General features: G+C 58.9%; 1 protein-coding gene across 18 annotated transcripts in view; it reads right to left on the bottom strand.

The window, feature by feature from the left end:
* Positions 1-5,911: 5,911 nt before the first annotated feature.
* Positions 5,912-23,924, bottom strand: part of Obscn (obscurin, cytoskeletal calmodulin and titin-interacting RhoGEF) — a 129,245-nt gene continuing 111,232 nt past the window's right edge. For 10 of the 18 annotated variants that reach the window (XM_087211021.1, XM_087211022.1, XM_087211032.1 and 7 more), the window contains 24 exons: positions 18,184-18,393; positions 16,850-16,946; positions 16,606-16,730; positions 16,198-16,310; positions 15,833-16,001; positions 15,660-15,741; positions 15,376-15,576; positions 15,083-15,143; positions 14,779-14,856; positions 14,310-14,482; positions 14,176-14,202; positions 13,428-13,580; positions 12,987-13,347; positions 11,068-12,841; positions 10,418-10,705; positions 10,175-10,342; positions 9,322-9,444; positions 9,069-9,239; positions 8,563-8,647; positions 8,161-8,400; positions 7,754-7,977; positions 7,436-7,511; positions 7,172-7,321; positions 5,912-7,012 (listed from right to left, as the gene is read on the bottom strand). In XM_087211021.1, the coding sequence (XP_087067147.1) occupies positions 6,835-7,012; positions 7,172-7,321; positions 7,436-7,511; positions 7,754-7,977; positions 8,161-8,400; positions 8,563-8,647; positions 9,069-9,239; positions 9,322-9,444; positions 10,175-10,342; positions 10,418-10,705; positions 11,068-12,841; positions 12,987-13,347; positions 13,428-13,580; positions 14,176-14,202; positions 14,310-14,482; positions 14,779-14,856; positions 15,083-15,143; positions 15,376-15,576; positions 15,660-15,741; positions 15,833-16,001; positions 16,198-16,310; positions 16,606-16,730; positions 16,850-16,946; positions 18,184-18,393 (5,327 nt within the window). In that variant the 3' untranslated portion in view covers positions 5,912-6,834. Of the gene's footprint in view, positions 7,013-7,171; positions 7,322-7,435; positions 7,512-7,753; positions 7,978-8,160; positions 8,401-8,562; positions 8,648-9,068; positions 9,240-9,321; positions 9,445-10,174; positions 10,343-10,417; positions 10,706-11,067; positions 12,842-12,986; positions 13,348-13,427; positions 13,581-14,175; positions 14,203-14,309; positions 14,483-14,778; positions 14,857-15,082; positions 15,144-15,375; positions 15,577-15,659; positions 15,742-15,832; positions 16,002-16,197; positions 16,311-16,605; positions 16,731-16,849; positions 16,947-18,183; positions 18,394-19,246; positions 20,613-22,414; positions 22,458-23,924 lie in introns of those variants that run through there. The other 8 variants (XM_087211038.1, XM_087211039.1, XM_087211027.1 and 5 more) reach the window with 7 other exon arrangements.

Raw genomic sequence — 23,924 nt, 5'->3', positions numbered from 1 at the left:
TAAAACAGATGCAAAGAGATTTCCAAGAGATTAAAAACTCCATTGAAAGTCTGCACAGCAGAATGAACCAATGTGAGGATAGAATTTCAGATATAGAAGAAAAGACTGCAATTAGTGACCAGGAAAATAGAAATTGCTTTAAAATTGTAAGGGAACATGAGAAATCAATCCAGTAGCTGCTAGACGATGCAAAGAAGAGTAACATAAGACTGATTGGAGTCAATGAAGAAACAGGAGAGAGTGCAGATGACATAAAAAACTCTTCACAGAAGTGATGGCAGAAAACTTCCCAAGGAGGGGAAAAGAACTTGATATACAGGTAAGTGAGGCGTATAGGACTCCAGCTAGCCTTGATTAAAAAAAAATCTACACATAAGCATACAATAGTTAGGATTTCAGAAATCCAACAGAAGAACAAAATTCTATAAGCAGTGAGAGAAAAGAAACAAATCACATACAAAGGAAAGCCCATCAGAATCACAGCAGACTTCTCAATGCAAACCCTCAAGGCAAGAAGAGCTTGGAGTGATGTGTTTCAATCCCTAAAGGAAAACAGCTTCCAACCCAGATTGATGTACCCTGCAAAACTATCTTTCAAAATTGAGGGAGAAATAAGATACTTTCATGATAAAGAGCACCTCAGGAACTTCATGAATACCAAACTGGCACTCCAAAAAATTTTAGACAATACCCTAGGAAAAGACAATGAGGATCACAACCCCAGGAAACCCAGCAAAATGAATCCATTTGTCATGACAAATTAAACCCAAAGAGGGAGAATCCAACAAAAAGAAAAAGTCATGACAAGGCTTTTAAAATTTTTAACTTCATCTCCCTAATGAGTGTATAACTCAATCTTGTTATTGTACTGATTAGTATTTTTCTGATTCTAGAGTTGCACACCATTCCTTGTGCTATACTGGCTGTTTATCATCTTCTTATGTCTACTTTTTAATTGGGTTGTCTATTAATGAGCTCTAAGAATTCTTTATATATTCTGCTCATAGGTTATATGCATTGTAAATATGGTCTGTTTAAGGACTACTTTTCATTTTAATGATGTCATTTAAAGTTCTAAATTTTGATGGAATCTCATTTATCAATTTTTTTCTTTTATACATCATGTCTTTTGTATACTAGGTAGTTCTTGCCTAACCTGAATTCATAAACATTTTCCCTTATAATTTCCTCTTAAAGTTTTATACTTTTAGGCTTTCATATTTAGGTTCATAGATCCCTTCAAGTTATTTTCATGTATGGAAATAAAGGGTTGAGGTTAATTTTTTATATACAGATACCAGGTGTTCTAGTGCCGTTTGCTGAAAACACTATCCCTTCCTTGGCTCTTGAATTGAGTTTATATTCTATAAAATGCTAATGTTAAATAATCTTTCAAAACTCAGTGGACCATATATGTATGGTTCTATTTCTAGAGTCTCTGTTTTATTCAAATGATCTATATGTCTTTCCTTACACCAACATAGCCTTGATTATTGTAGCTTTAGAAGAAGTCTTAAAATTAGGTACTAAACGTCTTCCAACACTGTTTTATTTTTGTTTTTTTTAACTTTTCTAGGTCCTTTGTACTTCTACATAACTTTTAAATTTCAATATCCAATTCTTCATTTATAGCAAGTATACACAGACCTGAATTTTTATATATACCTTGTGTTTTCTAATCCTGCTAAATTCAAATACAAGTTCTAGGGGCTCCTAGAGATTTCTTAGTATTTTCTCTGTAGATGATCATTTCATCTACATATAAAGATTTTACTTCTACCTTGCCAATCCTATCCTAATTGTGTCATTTTATTTCCAGACTATTTTGGTGGGGCCTAGGTTTCAAAGTTTAATGGACAGATAAAGAGTAAGCATATCTGCCCTTGTTCCCCACCTTAAGGAGAAAGCATTGTATCTTCTCCATTCATATAAAGTGTTCTCGCTGAAAGTATGGAGTACATATCTTTAATCTGTTGAGAAGGTTCTGTTCTACTTCTAATCTCCTGATAGCTTTTACCATGAACAGCTGTGGAATTTATTCCAATACTTTTTCTCCAACTACTGACAGGATCATATGGATTTTTCCTTTCCTCTGTTAAAATGATGACATTTGGGGGTGGATCTTCCAATCCTGAACCAACACTGCCATCCCTATAATAAAGCCACTTTCTACCTACTGCCAGATCTGACTTCTAATAGTTTGTTTTGTTAAACAAATTTCTATTTATGTTCATACTTTTTCTTCTATAATCTTTATCCAGTTTTAGAATTAACACAATGTTGAGTTCCTAAAATGAGGAGAGAAGTGTTCCTTCTTTTTCCTGCTTTAATTGTTTGATATAATTTATCAGTTAAAATGTATATGAGCCTATTGTTGTCATATAGGTAGGTTTTCAAGCTAGGAATATACTTTCTTTAATAGGTGCTATTCAAATTTTATATTTCCTCCAGAGTTAGCTTCATTAATTTGTCTTCCAAGGTACTTCTTAGAAGTTGTCAAATTTATTTCAAAACAGATTTTTGTAATATGCTTTCTATGTCCTCTATAAATTCTGTAAAATCTGTGGTAATGTCTCCTAGATCTTGGTATTGTAATTTTTAAAATGTATAATTGATATTGTGAAACAGGAAGAAAAGGTCTAAAGGAGCAGGGGAAGTGGGAGGGGTAGGGGAAAGGAAAGAAGGGAAAAGAAAAAATATGAGAAAAGGAAAAAAAATGGAAACAAAGTCTTTGCCAATAGGGAAGGGTGGAGGGGGTGAAGGGAGGGCAGGGGAAGGGGGAAAAAATAAGAACCAAGATACTCATGTAATGGTACAAGATCCCAATGATGAATGCAACTGTATTTTATACCTAAAATGTACCAATAAACTTAATGGGTGAAAAAAAGACTACTCATTCCTTAGGGGTATCAGCCTACATACAGAGGCAAAAAGGGAATGGCAGGCAGATAAGCTAAGAGAGGTACTGGCTGTTTCTGGACTGTTTGGGGCTCACAATCCAGAGTGCTCACCTGTAACCTGGTGCATCATGACCCTCCAAAACTGTGAGCTCAATAGACCTCTTTTCTTTACATATTACCCAGCTTCAGGTATTTTGTTATAGCAATGAGAAAAGGACTCATGAAATGTCTATGCACTCATGAAATCACAAAATTGATGGGAAGTTGATGGAAAGAGAAGTAGAGGCAGTGGAGGGGGAGTGGGTAAGTATCAACTCAGTTTTAAGAAGTTCAGATTTTATGTCAAAATATCCTGGGCTCAAGGGTAGGTGTTATGGTTTGGGTCTGGATGGGCCCTCAAAGCCTCATATGGTCATAGGTAGCTTTTTCAGAGGTGGCTGAATCTAGAGTGTGTGATGCTGGGATTAAGGGTGTGTGATTACTAAACCAATACACGGATTGGTTTGGTACCACCCTAATCCCGGTTGTCTGCATAAGACAAAAGGGGCAGAAAGGCACAAGTAAGGTTCCCTTGTTGCTTCTGCTGTCTTCCACTGCCATGAATTGTTGTCCCTTTGCTATGTGCTACCCTGCCTTGGAGCCAGCCGATAATGGGCTGAATCCTCTACAAACTGTGAGCTAAATAAACCTTTTGTCCCTTTAAACTTGAATGTCAAATATTTTGTCTCAGCAACAAGAAAAGTAACTAAGACCGTAGGTGTCAATATTTAGACATGGTAGCCTGGAGATGGGGATATCAAAACAGGCTAGACTTGTCAACATGTGGCAGCCATTGGGTTTCTGAGATTAGCTGATGACCAAGAGCATACCCATGTGTGCAGCTCGAGACCCGAGGCATGAAGCTGGGAAAGAAAAGGTGAGGCTTCTCCTTTGCCCCTGGAGCCACAGGCAACTGGACTAGGAGGCTGCAGGAAGAACAGGTCATGAAACTGGGCTCACCTGTGTCATTTTAAAGAGTAAATGAGGGGGAAGATGCATCTGGCACAGATGCTAGAATGAAGCAGGGGCTTTTCCATGACTGGGTGTCTCAGTACCTCTGACAATGGGAAGGGTGGTCGGGGAGCCACAGCCGGTGACCAAGAAGAGCGGTGTGTTTGGTCTTGTTCTGTCTGTGCTGAGACATTAGCAGGCAGCTACGCTCTATCTACAGGGCACCTTGCCCGAGTGAACTCGGTGCCCATCCCCGAGAGAAGTGCCTCCCTGCCAGCTTGCAACTGCCCCAGCTGTGCCTGTGCTGTGGTCTGGAGGTTGAGTGTCCCTAGGAGGCCACATATGGAAGCTGTGGTCCCTGGAGAGGTGCTATTGGGAGGTACTGGAGCCTTGGAGAGATGGGGCCTGTGGTCCTGGGTCACTTGGGGTGTGGTGCCCCCTACGCCTCTGTTTGCCTCTTGGCTGATGGAGTGGTTTCACTTCAACATGTTCCCACCATGATGCTGTCTCACCCCAGGCCAAAAATCAATGGGCCAACCAAGGACTGGACTCTCCAAAACCATGAGCCTAAGCAAATCTTTTCTTTAATTATTTCAGGTATTTTGTTACCTAACAGGAAGCTAACACACCTGCTATGTCAAATTTCATTCCTCACGTGGAAGGTAAAGGAGGAGGCAAAGTGGCAGTGAGAAGGAATGTGAAGCGGCCTTGTCAGGAGCCTTGACCATGCACTGACCACAGCTGTCACACTGTGTTGCAAGGAAACGAGGTAATTCTGGGCAACAAAGACAAGGTAGGGGGCATCACAATCCCCAACTTGAAACTATACTACAAAACCACTGTGATAAAAACAGATGGTACTGGCATCTGAGAATCAATGGAACAGATTAGAAGATGCAGAAACAACTCCAGACACACCCAGCCACCTCATCTTTGACAGGAACCAAACACCCTCACTGGAGGAAAGACAGCCTATTTAATGAATGGTGCTGGAAAATCTGAGTTTTTCTTTCTTTAATCTTGCCAAAGACTAAAACTAGACCCATTCCTATCACCATTCACTAAACTAAGATTGAAGTGGATTAAAGATATAACTATTAAGACAGAAACACTAAACTTGCTGGAAGATAACTTAGGTAGAACTCTTGAAGACATTGGCATAGGAAAAGACTTTATGAACAAAACCGCAGGAGCACGAAAACTAGCACAAAGAATCAACATCTGGGATCTCATCTTATTAAAAAGCTTCTGCACTGCAAGAGAGACCACCAACAGAGTGGACAGACAACCTACAATGTGGGAAAAAATTTTACCAGCTGTTCCTCAGACAAAGGACTACTATCTAGAATCTATAAAGAACTTTAAAAAGTCAGACCCCCAAATTCAAAGATCCAATCCAAAAATGGGCTTCTTAAATGAACAGATATTTCTCAGATGAAGTAGAAGCAGCAAATAAACATGAAAAAAATGTTAAACATCACTGGTCATTCAAGAGATGCAGATGAAAACAACACTGAGATTCCACCTCACCCCACAAAGAGTGGCTGCTACCAAGAAATCAACCAAGAACAAACGCTGGCGGGGCTGTGGAGAGAAAGGAACCCTTCTCCATTGTTGGTGGGAGTCCAGACTGGTGCAACCACTGTGGAAGTCAGTATGGAGATACCTCGAAGAACTAGAACTACAGGTCCCATTTGACCCCGCTATTCCCCTACTGGGCATCTTCCCAAAAGAATTAAAAGAATCATACCACAGCCATATCTGTGCACCCATGTTCATAGCGGGACAGTTTGTAATAGCTAAAGCTTGGAAACAGCCCAAGTGCCCATCACCTGGAGACTAGATAAAGAAGATGTGGGGTTTTGTTTTGTTTTTTTAATAAAATGGAGTATTACTCAGCCATAAAGAAAGTTAAACTTGAGACATTTATAGCTAAATGGATGGACCTTGAGGCGATACTCTTAAGTGAAATAAATAGCACACACGTGTAAATACCAAATCATTTCTCTGGTGTGAGAAACTGAAAGTGTAAATGAGGACCAAAATGTATAATAGGTATTGTGAAACAGGAAGAAAATGTTCAAAGGGGAAGGGGAACTAGGGAGCAGGAGCAGGGGAAAGAAAAGAAGGGAAAGGAAACAAATTGAAGAAAAGAAGGAAAAAAAGAAACAAAGCGTAGTTATACAGGGAAGGGTGGAGGGACTGAAGGAAGGGCAGGGGAATGGGGAAAAAATAAGAACCAAGATATATCATGTACAGGTACAAATTCCCAATGATGAATGTGATCCAAAGCAGACCTAAGTGTACCAAAGGAACGAGCTGCCGGGACAACCACAGCCCAGGTGCCAGTGGCCTACCATCATCTTCGGCCACGTGCCAGGACCTCCAGCGTCCTCAAGGAGACGCCACAGGTGGCACACAGGAGCGCCTTTCGCCCTGGGCACGTTTTTGTTCGAGCTGTGTGTGCCTGGAAGTCCTAGAGCGCTGGTACAACGAGCGGGCGCAGGAGGTGACCCCGCCTGCCAGGAGGGCTGATTGGGTCCCCAGGACCCTCGTGCATGCTGGGGGAAGGCAGCGCTCTCCGAAAGGCGATGGACGAGCGCTGGTGGAGGTGGGACTGCTGGGGGGCCTCGGGGTCACCTGGAGGTGCTCCCCTCCCCTCTGCTTCTTGGTCACCCTGCACGCAGCAGCCCTCCCCCTCCCAGCCTTCCACCGTGCCACCTTGTCTTAGAGCCAGCGACCATGGACTGAAACGGGAGCCACCCGCAACCTCTCCTTTTATTTGTGGGTGTTGGGTCTGGTCTCCCAACCACGGGACGGTGACCGAGATGGTGCCCCAGCCAGGCAGAAGGGCCGGGATCCTGGCACAATCGCGAGGCCCGCGCACAGGTAGCCCGCCAGGCTCCGGGGCGGCGCGGTCGATCAGTGCGGCGAGGCCAGGCCGTCAGCGCTCCGCCGCCAGGTGGCGCCTCTTGTACAGCAGCGCGCGCCGCTTCTCGCGCTCACGCACGAAGGCGCGCAGGCGCACGGTGGGGAAGGCCACGGGCGCCGGCCGGGTGCCGGGCGGTCCCTCCTCCGTCAGCCACGGGCTCTGCAGGCAGCCGGAGGCGCAGGGCCGCGCCCTGGGAAGGAAGGAGTGCGAGTGAGTCTGCGGGTGGGAGCCGGCCAGAGGGGGCAGGACCAGAAGAGGGGTGGAGGGGGCACCCGAGGGCGGGGGGGGAGGACAGGTCTGGGCACTAGGGAGGGTCGGGGACGGGGTGGGGCTTGCAGGGGCTGCTTACCAGGGCTGGGTGCTCAGCGCTCCCCGCAGGAAGGCCACGGCGCCGCCCGACAGCCCCGCGTAGCAGCGGCTCAGCCGGATGAGCCCCTTGCGCAACCCCTTCTGCAGGTCGCGGGGCCCCTCGTCGCTCACCGGGTACTCGGCACTCAGCCTGTGTGGGGAGAGGGCCCTGTTAGCACCACGGGTGGGGGTCACTTAGGGTGGCGCCGGGCTCTGAGGTCGCCCTGCCTGTCCACTTGGCGCCTCCCATGACAGCTGGACTCACATGATGAAGGTCGTCACACCGATGGCCCAGATGTCCGTCTGCGGGACAGCCCCTTGGCTGTCTAGGAGCTCCGGAGCTGCGAGGGGGCACAGTAGGGGCACCCGCACATGGGCACAGATGGGTGGGCTCAGATGGCGAGCACAGGTAGAGACAGACAGGGGTGTGGGCCCAGGTCGGGGGACAGGTCGGGGCACAGGTAAGAGGGTGGCAGGCTGCTGGGGCGGTGTGAGGTGAGTCAGGCGGGACAGGTGAAGAGGGGCTCCCTGCTGCCCCCCAGGCTGGGTGCCCACAGCTGCCTACCCCTGCCCACACACATACCCATGGTCTCCAGATAGTCCTTGAAGCTCTCGGGGGGCAGCACCTTCTCCTGGTGGAGGCTCTGGGCACTGCCCAGGTCCACGACCTTAAGCAGATTGTATTCCGTGATCATCATGTTCTCAGACCGCAGGTCCAGGTGCAGGATGTGCTGTGCGTGCAGGTACTGGGTGGCGCTCAGCATCTGCCACAGGTAGTCCTTCACCTCGGACTCAGAGTAGGAGGCCCTAGGCGCAGAAGTGGCTCAGTGCAGGCACCAAGGTGGGGGCATGCAGAGACCCGCACCTCAGTGGCTTGAGAGGGACTGCCCAGCTCTGCGGGCCCCAGCAGGGAGGTCAGCCAGGATGCGGTGGGCCACAAGCCTGCTGTCCAGCTGTCCACCTGCCCGGCCAGCCTGTGCCACCCCTCACCTCTCGGCCAGGCTGGGGAGCAACTCGGGCCCCGAGCACAGCTCCAAGATGAGCACCAGGTGGCGAGGGCTGAGGTAGGCAGCATGCAGCTGGGCCAGGTGTGGGTGGCATAGTCTCTTGAGGGCCTCGTACTCCCGGAGCACGGCTGTCTTGTCCGCAGGCCGGTAGGGTACAATCTTAGCAGCCAGGGCCCGGCCACTGGCCTTCTCCCGGCACTGCCGTACCACACTGAAGCGGCCCCTGGGCAGGTGTGACACCAGGAAGGTGAGCCCCGGAGAAGCAGGGGCAGAAGGGCAGCAGGCCATGGGCAGATGCATGGGGAAGAGGCGTGGGCCAAGGGTACATGGGGCGGGGACAGGCAGCGCTGTGGGGAGGACCCGCCGTGGTCCCCGGAAGCCTCACCTCCGGATCTGCGTCTGGAAGGCGAAGGTCTTGGTGCCGGGCAGGGGCTGGGCTGGCCGCCCCCCACCACTCTCCTCCTCGGGCACTGCGGGAAGGCAGGTGACGGTCAGGGTGGGCCCTGCGCAACTGCAGCTGTTCCCAGGCACCAGACAAAGCCCCTGCTCCAGCTCCCACGCACTCCGACTGATTCCTCCCGACCCGGGATGAAGGGTGGGGCCCCAGCAGGCAGTGCCAGCCCCCCCGGGTGACGGACAGCTTGGCCCTTGCAGGACAGTGGGGACAGCACTAATAACCGGTCACACTGCCCTTTCTCTGGATTCACACACAGGCCTGGCGCTCAGGGCCACACAGCATGGGTTCGTGGCTCCCAGCAGGCGGGGGTTGAGGGACAAGGGAGCCCAGGAGGGCGCAGGCCTTGGGTGCCAAGTGGAGGTGGCTCTCTCTCCCAGGAAGGTGTAGCCACCCCAGCCAGCCTGTCCCTGTCCCTGTCCCGGGGGGCGACTCACCCAGGCAGCTGGGCCCTCCCAGGAGGACCTGCTCTGAGGGGCTGCTGTAGGGACCCATGCCTGCCTTGCTGACGCACGCAGTGCGGAAGGTGTAGACTCCGCCCCGGGGCAGCTTGCTGGTGAGGTAGCAGCAGTCGAAGATGTCGGAGGCCAGTGTGGTCCAGCTGCCACCTGGGCCCAGGGAAGCCATGAGAGCAGCAGGGAGGTGGGGAGCAGAGAGCTCCCCCAGAGGGCAGAGTGCCCCGACCCGTACCTTCCACGCAGGACTGCACAGTGTACGTCACGGGGCCGCAGGACTCCACAGGCTTCCAGACCAGCAGCACCCCGTCTTCGTACAGCTCCCCGATGTCCGGGCGCGGGGAGGAAGAGGGCCGCTCTGCAGGGGCCACCCACGGCCAGGGTGGGTGCAGGACACCCAACTCTGCCCCTCCCTCCCCTCAGCCAGGACACCGAGCCCACCCGGTCCCAATCCCACTCATTTAGGGTCCCTACAGCCCTCCTTCAGGAGTCAGGGACACCCACCCACCTCCCTGCCGGGCCACCCATGTTGCTGGTTCCAAGCAGGAGCTTGTGGAGGGGTGAAGGCCCTGGCAGCTCAGTTAGGCCGTCTGCCCAGCACTGGGTGTCTGGGGCCCGCCCACAAGGCTGCCCCTCTTTTTGGCTACCTTAGGATCACACCCCAGGCAGTGTCGAGCTGGAAGCTTGGCCCTGATGTGGACACAGAGCCGAGATGGCCCTTCCTTCCCGTGTGGCGGAGGGAGGGCCAGGCAGCACCGTGGAGAAACGGAGCCCCGGTCCAGGCACCAGGGAAAGCTCCGCCCACAGGCAGCCGGGCATGGGCTCGGCGTTGTGCACAAGTGGGCTTTGTTCAGGTGCTGTAAGGCAGCTGCCATAGCTTCCCTACCCCTGCTCCGGGGCACACTGCTCCCGGCCAGCTAAGGCCCCTCCCCAGCCACTCTGGGCACCCACAGCAGCTGAGTGCCATGCCTGCCCACCGAGAACAGCGCTGCCTAGGGGAAGTGACGCCCAGTGGCCACTGCTCGAGCCGCAAGTTCTGCGGCCTCATGAGGTGGAACATGGCATGGCCTCCCTGGGTCCCCACCCACCTGCCTTCCGGAGGACGCCCCTGCTGGCGGCTGTCCCCAGCGGGTTGCTCACGCTGCAGGTGTACACGCCCAGGTCCTCAGCCATCACCATGAGTATGGTCAGCAGCTCGAAGTGCTTCAGGGTTGAGGAGATGAGGATGCGTCCACTGCTCTCCAGGATGGCGCCATCTGCATGGGGACAGGGTGGGCCTCAGTTTACCTGGACAGCCACCACTTCCTGCCTGCTCTGGGGTGGCTCCGCACCTTTGCTCCAGGTGGCCTGGGCAGCTGGCTGGGCTGACACCTGGCAGGCCAGTGTCACTGACTGGCCCAGGACCACGGCCTCATCTGAGAGCTCCCTCAGGAAGGATGGTGCTGAGGAGGGGCGTGAGATGAGGGTCAGGGGGACACCCAGCGCGAGGGTGCAGCCATACCCCACCCTGCCCTCCAGGACTGCTAGGCCCTGCTCACCATGGTCCCTGCCTTTCAGGCCGGACAGCCTGAAGGCAGCCAGGCCCGCCTTCTTCCTGGGGGGCTCCTCCCTCTCCTGACCTGAAGGCGTGGAGGTGGAGGTCAGCCAGGAGTCCCTCCTCCAGGCAGCACCCTTGCCCCACCCCCACCCCAGATTTCCATGCCTCGGGATGGCCAGCACCCAGGCTTTCGGAAAGGAAGCGCATCGCACTAAGGAGGCTTCCCATGCTGGGCTGCCTGTACCCCAGGCCCACTTGGGGCTGCTGGGCTGCTCCTGCCTCCAAGCCCTTGCAACTGCCCTATCCAAGGCTGGTCCCGGGCACCCAGGAGGAGGGCATTGAGCCCCAGGGCACAGGCCTGTGGGGTGAGGCTAGTAGGCTGAGCTGTCCCTGGCATGAGAGGATGAGGAGACCCTGGATGTGCCAGCTCCCAGCAGGAGTCACCTTGCTTGCCCTTAAGGATGCGGGAGATGTGGGCCATGGATGCCTTCACCCTCTGGCGCAGCCTGCGCTCCGGGGGTTCTTCAGGTGACAGGCAGCCTCCAGGGAACTGGAAAAGGCCCCGTGAGGGCGACCACTTGCGCTTCCTACCCGTGGCCGCCTCCCCCAGCAGGGCCACCAGGTCATCAGGCTCCTCCTCTGTGATCTCTAGGCCAGCATGCAGGCCGAGCTCGCCTGGCCAGGGCTGCATGGCCTCCGGGAACCTGGCCAGCTCCTCCTCAGCCTCCGTCTCTGGCGAGGAAGGCTCCGGCGGCTCAGAGGGCTTAGGGACCCTCCTGAAGATCATGAACTCAAATGGGAGGTACTTGATGTCATACAGGTCGGAGAGGTTGAGGTAGGCAGGGTCTACCTCAGAAATGTCCAGGGATACGGTGTCAGCTGCCTCTGCATCCCCCGATAGGTCCCGGATCTGCACCAGGGAGACCTGATCTGCCTCCTCCCATGGGGGCAGTTCTGGGGAGGCCCGTGGCAGCCCCAGGCTCGTCTGGGGCTGGGAGGTCTCAGCTACGGCCTCCTCCCGATCCTCCGAGGACTGGGCCACTGACCAGGCCATCCTGGCCCACAGGGGTCCCTGGCCCAGCATGCCTCCTGCATCCCCGCCAAAGGCGAAGGTGCCATAGCCAGCCACACCGGCATAGCCCCCTCGGCGGGACCCCAAGGAGAACTTCCGGGTGGTCGCCTGCTCCTGAGGCCACTGCGGAGGGGCTGTGGAGTCTGGTGGGTGCTCTGCCTGCTGGGTCAGGGCCTTGGCATCCAGGGAGGGGCCAGGCCAGGGCTGCCCAGGTAGGGGGGTGTCATGGGGTCCCTCAGCACCGGGGGGCTGTGTGCAGGCTGGCTCGCAGCCTTCCTGGGGGGAAGCGCCCGGCTCGGGGCCACTGATGGGGCCTGGGCGCCCTCCGCAGCTCTCCTGCCCTGGCCTGGCCTGTGGAGAGGGTGCCCAGAGCCTGCCGGCAGATGCGAGTGGCCCAGGCCCCTGGGGATGCCCCAGGCCCCTGGCAGAGGCCCCACACACCAGCTCAGATGGGGCTGGATGCGGACACTGCCCTTTGCCACAGGCCCCTGGGCAGGGGCTTTTGGTGCTCGCCGGGCGGTGGTCTGGGCAGTGGCTGCGGCCAGGGGCCTGGTGAGTGCCAGGGCGGGGCCGCTGCAGGGCAGACTTGGGAGTGGCTGCGTGGGTCCCTGCAGCCTGCTCCTCCCGGGCAGCCGCCTCCTCCAGCACGCAGTGCTCCAGCAGCGGCTCCCGCAGCCCAGGCAGAACCCTCGAGATGTACCCGGCCCTCAGCAGGTGCCGCCTGGCCCCCGAGGCCTCGGCCCTGTGCGCTGGGCCCTCACGCGCCTGCTGGTGGAACAGGCTGCAGATGACGCTGCGTCGGGGCACGAGGCTGGGGGACAGAGGCCCCGAGCCCGGCACAGACCCTGCCTCCAGGGGCACCATCAAGGCTGCACTGGCCTCGGTCTCCTCCGGCAGACTGGCTGACGGCCGCAGGAAGCCCCGGGGATGCAGCAGCGGCGAGTGGGCCGTGGGTGAGGGTGGCAGCGACCTGGCCCTGGCGAACGGTGCCAGCTCGTGGTCCGAGGAGGAGGAGGAGCTGGAGGAGCCACTGCGGTCTGGGCGCAGGTGCCGGGCCACACCAAGGGATGGGCTGTCAGGTGGGCCCTGGAGCAGCTCAGGGATGGACCGCATGACCAGGATGGACTTGTAGCTCATCAGGGAGCGCTGGGGCCACAGGACAGGGCATCAGGGGGTGGCCCAAGGGCGGCCCCACCCAGAGGGATCCTGCACCCTGGGCCCTGTCTGCTGCCCTGCTGTCACATGCCTGGGCCTGGGCTCAGTCTCCCCTTTGTGAGGCAGCGTGGCTCACCTGCCAGCGGCTGCGGGCCAGGAGGAACTTGAGCTGCTTGGTGTTGATGAAGTGGGCCTCCTCGGCAGGCACAGACGTCTGAAGGCAGCAGGGAGCAGCCACCGTGAGGATGGCACCCAGTAGGGCAGAAGCCCTGGGTCCCCAAACCCAGACCCCCAGGCAGGCAAAGGGCAAAGCCAACGATGGTGCCCTGGCCGAACCATGATGAGGCCAGCTGGAAGGGGCTGACACCCCCTGGACCTTCTGTGTTAGTCTGTCCTCCCCCTGCCCTCCCTGTGGGGCAGGCGGCCCAGGGCCCAGCCTGGGCCAGCTCACCAGGAACCAGGGGTGGGCGAGACACTTCGCAGCACTGGGCCGGGCCCTGCAGAGGACACCAGGTGGTCGGTCAGTGGTGGACAGGGCCAAGGACCCAGAGGGAGGGCAGGCGGCTCAGGCACTCACTCTGGGGCCTGCTGCAGCGTGGCCTGGATGAAGTCGCGGGCATCTGCGCTGAGGTGGGCCGCTGTGGGGCCGCTCCAGGACACCCGCCCCTCCAGGATGTTCAGGAGGGTGGCACGGTCACTCTCGCCAGCAAACGGGGACAAGCAGGTCAGGCTGAAGAAGAGGGCCTGACCTCAGCCTAGACCTGGCTCAGAACCGCTCCCGTCCAGCCTGAGGACCCCCGCAGGCTCCAGGCTCAGCCTGCAGTAGGGGTCCCAGGCAGCTACAGGGGTCAGGGCTGGCCTGTGTGGGACCCAGCTTTGGCCTGCGGCAGAGTTCAGAGCTCAGCCTGAGAGAAGACACAGGGTTAGCCTAGGCAGGGCCAGCTGACTCAGCCGCTGTCTGGGGGCCCAGCGGGGACAGAGACTGGGTCAGCCCGACACAGGTCCCAGCCCTTCCCAAGACGGGGGTCAGGGGAGCTGAACGGAGATCCCAGCTCAGTCTACACTGGCAGCACCATCGGGGCAGCTGCCGTCATCAGGCAGCCACCGCGTGACCCTGGGACCGGCAGGGAGGAGCATCAGCCCTGGGACAGCATGGCGTTCATGGGACGTCCTGGGCAGGCCCCTTATCGGGTGGGCCAGCTGCCTGTCCCCAGAACAGATGCCCCAGCCCAGGGCTCGGCCTAGGTGCCAGAGGCAGAGGGCATGGCCTCTGGGGCCCAGAGGGAGGGTGGCCCTGGAGGGGCTGGAGGGACAGGCTGGCTCACCTGAGGTAGGAGATGACCCCCATGGCCCTGCAGGAGGAAACCACCGTGAGCCACAGGGCCCAGCCAGGAGCAGGAGACCCGGGTTCGAGGGAGCCTGCCGGCGGCTGCCCGGGGGCCTGTCCCGCACCACTCACCAGATGTCGGAGGCTGCGCTCACGGCTGTCTGCTGGATGATCTCAGGGGACACGAACTCGGGCGCCCCGTACTTGCTGTATTGCGGCTCCGAAGGCGTGAGTTTTTGGGCAAAGCCAAAGTCACAGATTTTAATGTCTTCCCGAGCGGGGTGTACCATCAGGATGTTGGAGGGCTGTCAGGCAGAGTCTGGTGTCAGTGAGGGCTGTGCCCGGGGGTGGTGACCCCGGCCCTGGGGCCTCCGGGTTTGGGGAAATGTGGGGATCCATGAGGGTAGCAGGGACCCCCGGGGTCCGACCAGGGATTGCTTGGGGATGTCTGCCCCATCAGAGCCAAGCTCCATCTGACGGGGCTCCCGGATGTGGTGAGCCCTCTGGACTCAGAGGCATGCAAGCCTGTCGGGGACACTGGACAAGGTGGGCCTGCACTTTTCCCCCCTCCAGGCCCCATCAAGCCCAGGGGTTGGGGTACCTTTATGTCCAGGTGGAGGACATCACGACTGTGCAGGTACTGCAGCCCCTCCACCAGCTGCTGGATGTACACCTTGACCTGGGCACGGGCGGGGTCCAGGTGAGGGCCCTGCTGCCCGGCTCACTCCCAGGGATGCCTGGCACAGGTCCCACGGGTGGCATGCAGAGCCCTGTGAGTCCCAAGCTGGAGAACCCCAAAGCAAGGGGATGAGAGGCAAGAGCCAGCGTGGAGCAGGGAGTCCCAGGCAGGGGGTGCAGTGCGTGGGGCCGGCTGGGCACCCTGGCCCAGTAGGGCAGGCAGTCACCTCAGCCTCGGTCACCACACTCTTCTTGAAGAGCCGATCCAGCAGCTCCTCGGAAGAGCACCTGGCCATGGTCAAGGAAACGGGGAGCTTTGGGACACAGAGCGGCAGCTGGGTTGGGGCTGTGGGACCCAGCCGGAGTAGAGGGGTGCTCAGGGTCCATGTGCCAGCCCCGTCCCTGGAAGGGCTCAGGCTCATGGGCTGCGGGACAGTGGTGGCTGACAGCAGTCACCTTGACCTAGGCTGACCAGGGACCCCCGCTCCCGCTGGGGGCCTCCAGAGGCAGGGCAGGATACAGCTCCAGGATGAGGATGAGGGTCTTCCGTGTCTCAAACTGGTCCAGCAGCCCCGTGACCAGGGGGTGGCTGAGCCTGGCCAGGATGGCCCCCTCCTGGTAGGCCTGCGTGCGTGTCCGACTCCGCAGAGGGATGAACTTGGCGGCACAGGACAGCTTGTTTCCTTTGTGCTGCACCTTCTTCACAAAGCCAAACACGCCCCTGGGGGAGGAGGCCATGTGGGCACTGCACTGTGGGGTCCCGAAGGTCCTAGAGGTCCCAGGGAGCAGCTGGGGTACATGTACCTCCCAATCTCCTCCTGGACCTCATAGAAGGACTGCAGCTTCCTCCGGGAGCTCTGCCTCTCAGAGTCTGGCTTACTGTGTCCTATGTCACAGGGCAAGACACGGTCAGTGTGGGCGGAGATGACTCGGAGTCTGGGGAACCCACAGCCCAAGGAGCCCTGCACCCCACTCACCCCTGAGGACCAGCAGTTCTGCCTTGCAGAGCACCTGGCCACCAGCATTGTGGGCCATGCAGGTGTAGACCCCAGCATCTGGCTGGGCCGCGTTCATTAGCATCAGGGAGTATGAAGTTCCATCCTGTCGCTGCTGGAGCCGGGCGCTGTCCACCAGCTGGATGCCATCCTGGGGATGAAGACAGCCAGGAGCCATCAGCCCAGCCCCGGGGGTGCCCATACTGTGCTCACCCCACCCTGCGGAGTGCTGCTCCCCACGCCTGCTGCGTGTGTGTCCAGCCCCGAAGGGCTGGGGAAACACACAACAAGGGCAGTGAGATGGGGCTGGGATGGCATCTCATCCCCCACACAGGGCCTCCTCTGACCTTGTACCAGGTCACGGTTGGCTGTGGGTTGCCCTCGATGACAGCCTCAAACTGCGCCGTGCCACCTGCCTGAACCTGCACATCCTCGATGGTGACTTGCATGGACGGGGCCCCTGGAAGTGGTCAGGGAACTGAGGGCAAGGTCCCTGGAACCCATCATCCACAGGTGGTCAGCGAGTTTCCAGATCCCCAGGGTGCCAGCCCCTCCCCGTGACAGGCCCCGCCATGGGAAGAGCTTTCCCCTGTCCAGCCACCATCTCTCCCGCTGCAGCCTCAGTGGAACAACGCATCGTCCTCAAAGCCACTGAGGACAGAGCGAGCAGACCCTGAGCCTGCTGCCCTCCAGGGCATGTCGCAGCTGCAGCAGAGCCTGGCCGGCACCCCCCGCCCCAGCACCAGGGCTCGTACTTGCAGCACGCACGTCGGTGGCCTGGTACACATGGGTGCTCTGTGTGGTCTCGGTGACCACGTGCCTCTGGACATCCCAGAGCAGCTGCCCCGGCCCAGCCACCAGCTGGGATGCATCTTCCACCCTGGAATCACAGAGGCCACTGAGCCTGGCAATAGACAGGGTCCCCACCCCTCGGGGCGTCCCCTGTGTTGCGCACATCCCCCGAATCCCACCGCAGGGCCCGCTGGCCGGGGAAGTTACCAGATGGGCACCGTCCGTCCCTGGGCCCCTTCAGCGGACGCCAGCTCCCGCTCCAGGCCTTCATGGGGGAGGGGCTGTGTCACCTCCGGGGGACTGGCTGGTTGGGGACAAGCAGTAAGGAGGGCGGCGAGGGTGGCTGAGGACACCAGCCAGTGTAGAGAGGAGCTCAGAAATCAGCAGGGAGCCACGGTCCACTCAAGCCCCAGGACCCCCACTGCTCAGCCACGCATGGTGCCGCGTGGGGGCTCCATCCCCGGAGTCCTGCCTGCTGGCCAGGCCAACTGCCTGCCAAGGGACCCGACCGGCCTTGGACTCCCCAGGCCCAGCTGGGGCTTCAGCAGCTGCTGAGGGGCCAGGGGCCACCCAGGGACAGCTCTCCTGCCTGGGTAGAAACAGGGCTCAGGACAGCCTAAGGGGACAGAGGTGCATCTTGGGAGAATGAGCCTCACTGCCTGCTGCCTGGGCGTAGACAGATGTCCAGCACCGGTGTCTGGGACCATCAGGCAGATCTCCCCCAACATGCACCGCTGTGGTCAATGCATCAAGCCCTCTGGGGTAGGCTGAGTCAGGCTGCACAGGAGGACAAGGCGGGGCACCAGGGAACAGAGCCAGGGAGGGGTCTAGGGCTGTGCTCACGTCAGGTTCACCGGCACTGGTGTCAGAGACCACAATCACAGAACTTGGGGCCCAATGTTCCTGGCACAGGACGAAGCCAGGACCCAGGAGGCCCAACCACCAGTCAGCCTCTGCTGTGTCCTCCCTGTGACAGCAGCCTAGTGCCCCTGCTGAGGTGGTGACAGGGGCAGGGAGGGGCCCCCGAGCTGCAGGCCCCTGGGACAGACACAGCGCCCAGAAGACACATGCTGGCCCTAGCTGTGGAGAGAGCTCTGGCTGCCTAGGGCCGCAGGCTGCTATGCCAGTGCCTGTCCCCTGCCCAAGGACAGGTGGGCAGCAGGGAGCCCCCGCTGGTGGGTGGGGCCGAGGGCCTGACAGAGCATCTGGGCTGTGTGCCAGGGCAGGGGCCGTGTGGACAGAGGACCGGATGGGGTGGACGGGCGGCCCAGGACTGTCCCTGGCTGACCAGCCCGACTCAAGCTCCCCCCAGGAGCTCAGCACGCTGGCTACAGAAGGGGCACCCTCCGAGCCCAAGGAAGCGCAGAGCCCAAGCCAGACACCACAGCCCAAGCAGGGAGCCCCGGCTCTGGGACAACTCATCCTGCCCAAGTCCCACAGATGGGGAAACTGAGGCCAGCGAGGCATAGGCTTGGCACAGGGCACGGAGTCCCTGGGGCTCTGCAGCTCACACCCACAGGCAGCACCACGTGAGGCCTCACCAGCTGCTTCCGAGGCTCCCATACCCGAGTGCTGGGGCCTGGCCCCCTGGAACACAGGTGGCCCAGTGGGGCTGGGAACAGTGAAGTCCCTTGTGGAGTCCCCTGCAGAGGGGCCTGGAGCCTCGGGTCCCTGCAGCCCTGGCAGAGTAGGTGACACCTCCGGGTGGGTTCCATCGGGGGCGGGGTGGATGGAGTCCTCCAAGGCAGCCTCTGTGGAGAGGGGTCAGTGCAGTGAGGCCCAGGGCTCCCGTGATGAAGTTGGACCACCAAGGCGGCCCAGCTGGGGCAGCTCGAGGGCCCCTCCATGGGGCCCCAGGCCCAGGCTCAGCACCCACGTGTGGCTTCTCCTCCCGGGCCGCCAGGCTGCAGCATTTCCTCAGGCCCTGGAGCCCAGACCTCAGCACCCTCCACCCCACGCTGACCCCAGGCTGTCTCCGAGCATCCAGGGCAGCTGAGCTGCTGCACAGATGACCCCACCTGCAGCCCTCCGGACACAGGCCGCCCTCCAGCGGTCCCACGCACTCCACCTGAGCGGCGGTCTCCTCCTTCTCCCTCCCCTCTCCTGGCCCTCCAGACACCCATGGATGCTGCTCCTTGATACTCTCCAGGCCAAGTGCCCAGGGCCGCTGACCACGCCCACCCTGCCCTTGCTGAGGAGCCATCTACTGGACCCCACACAGGCTAGAGCGGCCACCCCGGGCTCCCCTCCAAGGGGCCAGGCATCCACCCTCCACTCCCCTCTGAGGTCAGCGGGGCCAGAATGAGCCCAGCTGGACTCGTCTGGCACAGGGGCAATGTGGCGCTGTGCAGTCAGACCCCACCCTGGCCCCACATAGGCCCTGACAAGGCCCCGCTGCTGCCTGGGGCTGCTGGGTCACCCAGGGTCCCCATGGGCAGCGCACAGCTGTGTGTCCAGGCTGGATCCACATAGACACAGGGCACCCAAGGACCCCATGGGGCAGATGGGGACCTGTGGGTGCTCTTGGGCCTGGGCAACCCTGGAGCCAAACAGGGCAGGCGACCTGCACTTCAGGTGCAGAAGCAAGAAGGAGCCCACAGCAGGTAGAGGAGCTGATTTATTGTTCACAGGGCCCAGGACAGAAGTCTGAACAGTCAAGAGCTGCGTGGGGCAGCTGGACCACGTGCTCCAGCCAGGGGACTACCCAGCACGGAGTCCCCAAGGGGCCTCAGCACAGGCCAGCGTCGGCCCCTCCCAGCGCCTAGCTGGGGATGAGGTCTGTGGGCTAGAGACCAGGCGGAGGGCAGGGAAGCTCGTCCTGAGCTGCACAGGGACCCAGGGGACTTGGAGCTCCCCAGGCCTGGCATCAGTGCCCATGCCACGTGGCCCAGGACACACACTGTCCCTGCCTGGGCGGCAGCACACACACAGGTCCTGGGACCCAGCCCACAGCGTGTGGGCTCAGCCCTGTGAGGGGCCAGGGCCCTCATTCCCACCCGGATGGAGGCGCAGTGTGACCGTCGCACCCACAGTCCCAAAGCCGACCGTCTGGGTGGAGACCTGCGTTTTGAAGCTACTCTGACTGCCATCTGCAGACTGCTGCGCCTGGGCATGGAAGGAGGATGTCCAGGGGGTGCTGCCCCTGGGCCTGAACCCCTGCGCAAGGACGGAGATGCCTTCAGACCCCGGGGCCCAGGGGCCCCACTGGAAAGAGCTGGGCCAGCGCCCCACGTTGAGCAGCACAGGCTGCCCCACGGTGGGCTCGCCAATCTCTCTCTGCAGCACCGAAACCTTGCACGGGGGGTCCCCAGAAGCACTGGGCACGGGGTCTCTGCGGCCAAAGGTCTCCCCTTCCCGGGGCACATAGTCCTCCAGGTCGGCCAGGGTCAGCACACGGCCACTGTGTGTGAGGGTCTTGGGGTCTCGGCCTGCAAGGCCGCCGGTGCCCTGGAGCACCTCCGTCACAGCAGGCCCTCGGGCCTCTTCCTGCCCTCCTCCTGCATCGTCCTCAGGGCTGGCCCAGACCATGCCGCCAGGGCCTACACGGAGGGCCAGGGGCTTTCCGATGGAGGTGCGTGCTGCATGCTGGTCCAGCCGTGTGTTGTTGGAGTTGTTGGCATTGGGATCCGAGCCAGGTGGCGTGACACGCTTCCCCACGGGGCTGCTGGACGCCTCTTGGGGGGGAGACACACCCCGAGGACCCCCTCTCTTCACTCGAACCTCGATGGTCTCCTCCACCTCTGCCCACTTTGGAGTGGGGCCCTCAGCCTCTGTCACGAGCACCGTGGGCACAGCCAGCGTCTGGCCTGGCTCCACCTCGGGCCTGCCGGGGTCCAGTGGGCGTGGCGGCTTGGGGGTCCGGGTGGGCAAGCCTGGCCTCTGTGGGCTGGCGGGCCGGTAGAGTGGCAAGCAGGATAGGGGCTGGCAGCGGCCACGAGGACTCTTCACCACAGTGGTGATGGTTTCCTCTCTGGTGGGGAGAGGGCCCGGGGGGTGGGCAGCGCCACGCCGTCCGGAGGTGCCAGAGCCCACGTTAATGCAAGCAGCAAGGGGTGAGGCTACTCAGACTCCTACACATGCATGGGAGCCTGGCCCGCAAAACCCCAGCCCAAAGCCAAAGGAACAAAGCACAAAGGCCCACGTGGTTAACCTCAGCTCCTGTCAGGGCACTGGAAGGCCCGGGCTATGACCCGCAGGCTAGCACCTCCACCCTCTTGGCCGGTTGGCCCTGCCAGCTCGGAGAGGGTGGACAGCATGTGCTCGGGGCAAGGCTGAGCAGGACGGCTGGTCTGAGAGTGTGCAGCCATCGTGGCCCTGGACTTGTCTATGACCCCTGCCTGGCCCCGTCCCCCGAAATGGAGGGCAGCAGACTCAGGCTGGGACCCGAAGCTCCCTGCTCTGCCCTGGGGTGGTCCAGTGTCAGGAGGGCCCCTGGGTGCTGGGTGAAGGGCCACAGCCAGGTGGAGGACATGCTGCTCTGCACACAGCCCTGGCTGACCCTGGACTGGGGCCATCACCCAACATGCCATGGTGAAGGCCTCACTTTTCTTCCATGGCTTCTGTCTACTCAGGGCTCTGCTCAGGGTGGGCCAGGGACACAAGGCCACCTCTGGGTGCCCTGCCTCCAATGGCCCTCGCCCAGTGGGGCCTGGGAGCTGAGCTCATGGCCCACGTGGGGCACAAGCCTGCAGCCTCCTTATGCTGGCTCAGGCACTGGGCCCGAGTGGCAGCCTCCCTGATGTCAGATGTGCTGCCTGCCTCACCCTGCCCCCAGGAGGGCACAAGGCCTCACGTGTGGCACCAGCCCCAGGTCAGGGATAACTACCTCTCTCCTTTCCTCAAGGTGGGCAGGTCCTGTTCTTGGGCTGAGGGTGGCCACTCCCCAGGGCTGGCACAGACCCTGCAGCGGCCTGACCCACCGTCCTCCAGTCCCTCTGTTCCTCCATCCCCATCTGCCAACTAGGAAAGTTAACAGTGCCCCTTCCTGGGCAGCGTGAGGAGCAGCCTGTGGGGCTATGGCTGCTCCTACTCTAGGCCGGGAGCCCACCCGCTGCGGGGTGCACCTGGCCCAGCCTCCTCTGCAGGGCAAAGGCCAAGGAGGAGCTGACCCAGGCTTCCCCAGCGCAGGCCACCTTCCCGCCCCTGGGCTGACAGCCTCTATCTCCTCCGCCCCAACTGCCTCTGTCCCACAGCCTCAAAGGCACCTGGGGACGAAAAAGGGTGCCGGTGCGGCCCTGGGCACTTGGGCCAGGCTGACTTCCACCACCCCAAGCCTCAGTTTCCCTGTCAGCCAAAAGGGAATGTTGGGCTCAGGGTCCTCAAAGGGACAAGGGCTGCACTAGCCAACTTCGATTCAGGTTCATAAAAAAGCAACCTCTGCTGCACCAGACCCATCTCCAATGGCTGCCAGGCTGGATGTTTCGCTAGACTCATCAGCTCCCTCGCTCCTAGAATGCCGCCTCCAGCCCCGGAAGGACGCAGCCCTCCATTCCTATCCCACCCACCCAGCGAGGCTCAAGCCCAAACCCTGGGCGAGCCGCCTGGAGCTGTGCAGATAAACGACCTTGGGAGGTGGCGGGCTGTGGCAGGAGGCGTGGGCAGGGGCTGGGCTCAGGGGCTGTGAAGGCAGAGAAAGCCCAGCTTTGTGAGGTGCAGGTGACCATAGGGAGTATGGCCATGCGCAGGAGGAGCAGTGGTGGCCGAGCACGCAGGCAGGGTGCAGGGTCAGTGGCATGCGGGGCACCGCAGTCAGGAGAAGGTTACAGAACTTACATGATGACGGTTTTCTTGGGGACCTTAGTCTCCTGCTCAGTGACTACAAAGAGAACAGTGGGATAGCCAGGGTTACAGACCCATAGTGACCACGGCCAGCTCAGGGCTCGGCATGGCCTGGCAGTGTGGCCACTCAGCACAGGGGTGCTAGGTCCAAGCCTGTGCCTGTGCATGGGGCTCTGGGTCCCTTAACCTCAAGGTGAATGCCTGGAGTCTGGGGTGCTGTGGAGGGTGCAGGGTGCCTGTTCTGCCCACCTGAGAGCTCAGTCTCTTCCTCCGCCCACGTGGCGGCTGAGGGGACCCCGCTAGCACATGGTCCTACTCTCAAACATGTAAACTGAGCCTAAGAGAGAGGACAGGAGTGGCCAGAGTCACACTGAGACCCGGGCGGCCCCAGGAAATCCTCAAAACCAAGAGGTTCCTCTCCAGGGGAGAGGGGCCCAGGACTCCTGACAGCGGCACCTCAGCTCCTCCCAAGGACAGCCCTGAGGGTGCAGGCAGGGTGCTGTGCCCATGGGACAGCTGGCCCTCCTCCCTCAGGAGCACCCTGCTCAGTGTCTGTCTGTCGCTCCCTTCCTGACAGCAGGATGGGCCTGGAGGTCCTGCTTTGCATAGGGAGCCTCCGCTGCAGGGACAAGACAGCTCACTCAGGGCCAGGCAGCATCTCTCACCCATCCTGAGGCCTCACCCCTTGAAGCTTCTGGATGGGGTTGGCTTGACTCAAAGATGCGCCTCCCGGCCTGGCCAGCTGACCAGTGGGCAACCCATGGGCTACAAGCACCCTCCATCCCAGAAGGCCCTAGAGCCGCCCCGTGGGGAAACTGAGGGGCACAGGAGACTCAAGAGGCACTGAAGGGTCTGCAGCCCACAGCACCTGGTCCTGGAGCATCCACTTTGCTACATGAAGGAAGGGCTTCTCAAAGAGCTGGGGCCTTTAAACCTGTCTCACATGTGGTTTACGCGAGTTTAATTTACTAGTGGTCCCTGTATGTACCCTGGAAAGCTACACTCACTGTGCATGTGTGACATCATGTATCACACGTGTATACGTGTGCACCATCAGTACAGTGCATATGCTTACTCCTGCATGTATGTGTGCGTGTGCATGTGCACTCACATGTGCCTGTATTGTATGTGCCTATATGCATGTGTTCACATGGGTGCATGTGCCACATGTAAATGTTCACATTTCACGCACCTGAGTGTGCTTATGTGAGTGTACGCTGATGTGCTAACACAGGCATTGTCTCTGTGTGCTCCCATACGTATGCACATGTGCTCACAGGTGTGTGTCCTGCACGTGTATCACGTGCCTGCGCGTGTGTGTACATACGCACATGCATACTCGTGTGCATGTCCCTGCAGGTGTCTATGTGTCCATGTGTGTATCTGTGTGCATACATGTGCATATACTCACATGTGCCATGTGTGTGCCTACTCATGAGTTTGCATGTGTGTGCATGTGCTCACAGGTGTATCACGTGTGCCTGTGTTGGTGTGTGCCTATGGG

The sequence above is a fragment of the Heterocephalus glaber genome, unplaced genomic scaffold (assembly GCF_053883595.1).
Source record: "Heterocephalus glaber isolate CG9 unplaced genomic scaffold, H.glaber_assembly_v1.0 deba00001272, whole genome shotgun sequence".
Taxonomy (NCBI): Eukaryota; Metazoa; Chordata; class Mammalia; order Rodentia; family Bathyergidae; genus Heterocephalus; species Heterocephalus glaber.
Note: the sequence above shows the minus strand (reverse complement) of the source record. Positions and strands in the feature narration are given on the sequence as shown.